Raw genomic sequence first — 2565 nt, 5'->3', positions numbered from 1 at the left:
TGAACCTAACTAATCAAAACTGTGTACGATTCCGAAGTTCTCTCAATGCAAGAAGAAAAATGTATTATCAGGGAATGAATTATCCACTTCTTTCATACACCATAATAATTGTATGCAACCAAAGCTCTCTTAACTAACTTCCAACTAACCAGCTCCCTGATTACCTGATGTATTTCATTCTAAAGAACATTCCTTTTTAATATGCCCGTGCAATTTTCCTTCCAAAAATGAGCTGTATGCTTAGCAAGAGTCAGCTCTCATGTCTCCGAAACTATTTAAGCCTGCTCCAGTATTAATTACATAATCTGATTAAATACTATGTAACTGACTAAACATGAGTTTGTAAAATAATGTTTCTACGTAAACTAACTGAATAGACTTAACGTAGACAAGTTGCTAAAGAATTTCATAGACAAATTAAGTGGAGGTGAGATGACCATAAAGGCCAAGAAAAACTCAGAAATATCCAAAAGAATTCAGTATGCAGATTGCTTTGCAATTATCTTTAGTTCCTGCTGTTTTATTTTTCTCTATTGGACTTCGGATATAAAACCACAGACTAAAAGAGATGAATTTTTAAAATGTAATAGATACTGAAATTTGCTTCAAAAAATTCAGTAGGGTTAGGGAGTGGTTGGCTGATGGAATGCTAAAGCAAGATTGATCACAATTTGATTTTTGTTAAGTACATGGGGTAAGAAGAGGAGGGTTCTTTATACCATTCTCACTATTTTTGTATACATGCTTGACATTTTCAATAATAAAAAGTAAAAAAAAAAACTTTTAGGAAGAAAATTAAGCAACAGTTTCCTCTACAAATTCCTTCTCACTTGCTGCCGCTAGGGGAATGGAGATGGCATCTCTTCCCTAGGGCACTGCAGGGCATCAGTTCTAATGTAGCCTAAGGTCATCACTACTGTCTACGCATCTCGAATTTCAATGAGTCACAACCATAATATTTGCTTTCATCAAATTCTGAGTCTCTAAGGATCTTAAAAGACATATATATCATTAACTTAAAAATGTTACTTCCTACAATAATTGTATTCTCACTGGAACTAAAGAAAAGATATTAAGTTTAGCAAATTTACAGTCAAATGAACTCAGCTCCTACCATATTGAGTTCAGTATCTAGAACTCTGACAATTATTTATACAAAATAACAGTGAAATAAATAGCTTTAAATAGGTATTCACAGTTCAAAGGAATCAGCATTAATTTTCAGGGCAAAAGATGAGGCATAAATGTCACCAACCAGGCTTTTTCACTTACCAATATACCTGCCACCACAGAAGCCACAGCGTTTCTTCTTTCACTCCAGTCAATACATTCACATTCTGGCCAACGGAAATTATCTAGGAAGCCTGCCATTTTCACCCCTTAAGCATGGATTTTTCATTAAATACTGTATTCTACAAATAAAAATACAAAAAAAAAACACTAAGGAAAAGTTTTTAAGAAATATCTTACACCTCTTTAAAAGCTTTAAACACAAATTTACTTTAGGTCCAAATGTACTGTAGTTAAGAAGAAAAATTCAATATTTCAATGACTGTCTATTGAAATGTACATAGGACTGACTATACCAGGACACAGTGGGGAGCTTACTATTTGCTAAATGAGCATGGTAGTTTTAAAACATGTCTGCAAATTCTATGACGCTTATCCCACTGAGAGGTGGATCTATGTCCCTCCCCTTGGATTCGAGCCACAATAAACACTGGTCGATCTATAAAGTAGAAGTGATGCTATGTAACTTCTACTATACAACATCTGAGACTAGACCATAAAAGACAATGCAGCATGTAGCTGGTTCTCTGGAACACTGAGTTGCTACGTAACAAAAATCCAAGGCTGCAATGCTGTGAGGAGACCATGTACAGGTGTTTTGGCCCACAGTTCCAGGTGAGGTCCCAGCCAACTGCTAGCATCAACTGCCAGATGTGTAAGTAGACACTGCTAGCTGATTGCTATTCCAGCTACAGCATTACCCCCAGAGTTTAAGCCTTCTCCAGTGAGGCCCCAGATATATGGAGCGGAGACACATCATCCTGGCTGTGCCCTTTCCAAATTCCTGGCCCATAGAAACCAGAAGCATAATAAAATGGCTGTTTTAAACTACTAAGTTTTGCAGTTATCTGTAATGCAGCAATAGATAACGGGGAGAAAATCATGTACATAACTAACTATAAAGGTACAATATGCTGTGGGAATTTTCAAAACAGAGTATGTTCAGATAAGGTGATTCAGGGATACTTCTAATTCCACAAAGAAAGGGAAAAAGTAATTTAAAGGCACTGAAAGTGCTGAAAAGCAGGCAGAAAGTAGAGCAGATTTGACCCTTGAAAGAAAACACAATGAATAAGATCCACTTTTATTAGCTTTTAGCCCTGAAGAACACCCTTAACCTCCCATGCCCAGCCCAGTGAATCCCCGTGGTACAAAATGGCTAAAACTTAAGCAAAAAGCCACAATCTTTTTTGGCTTGAGGTATCAGAGGATGAAGTTCAGGATTACCAGAGCAGGTGGAAATTGAAGGGGAAAGTCTTGGAAATGGGTGAGTCA

General features: G+C 36.7%; 1 protein-coding gene across 5 annotated transcripts in view; it reads right to left on the bottom strand.

The window, feature by feature from the left end:
* The window catches only part of TMEM50B (transmembrane protein 50B), a 37797-nt gene that overhangs the window by 16663 nt on the left and 18569 nt on the right, over positions 1-2565 (bottom strand). For all 5 annotated transcript variants that reach the window (XM_023533883.1, XM_011365676.2, XM_023533886.1 and 2 more), the window contains exon 2: positions 1273-1412. In XM_023533883.1, the coding sequence (XP_023389651.1) occupies positions 1273-1371 (99 nt within the window). In that variant the 5' untranslated portion in view covers positions 1372-1412. The remainder of the gene's footprint in view (positions 1-1272; positions 1413-2565) is intronic.

Source organism: Pteropus vampyrus, unplaced genomic scaffold (assembly GCF_000151845.1).
Source record: "Pteropus vampyrus isolate Shadow unplaced genomic scaffold, Pvam_2.0 Scaffold114, whole genome shotgun sequence".
NCBI classification, from domain to species: Eukaryota; Metazoa; Chordata; class Mammalia; order Chiroptera; family Pteropodidae; genus Pteropus; species Pteropus vampyrus.
Note: the sequence above shows the minus strand (reverse complement) of the source record. Positions and strands in the feature narration are given on the sequence as shown.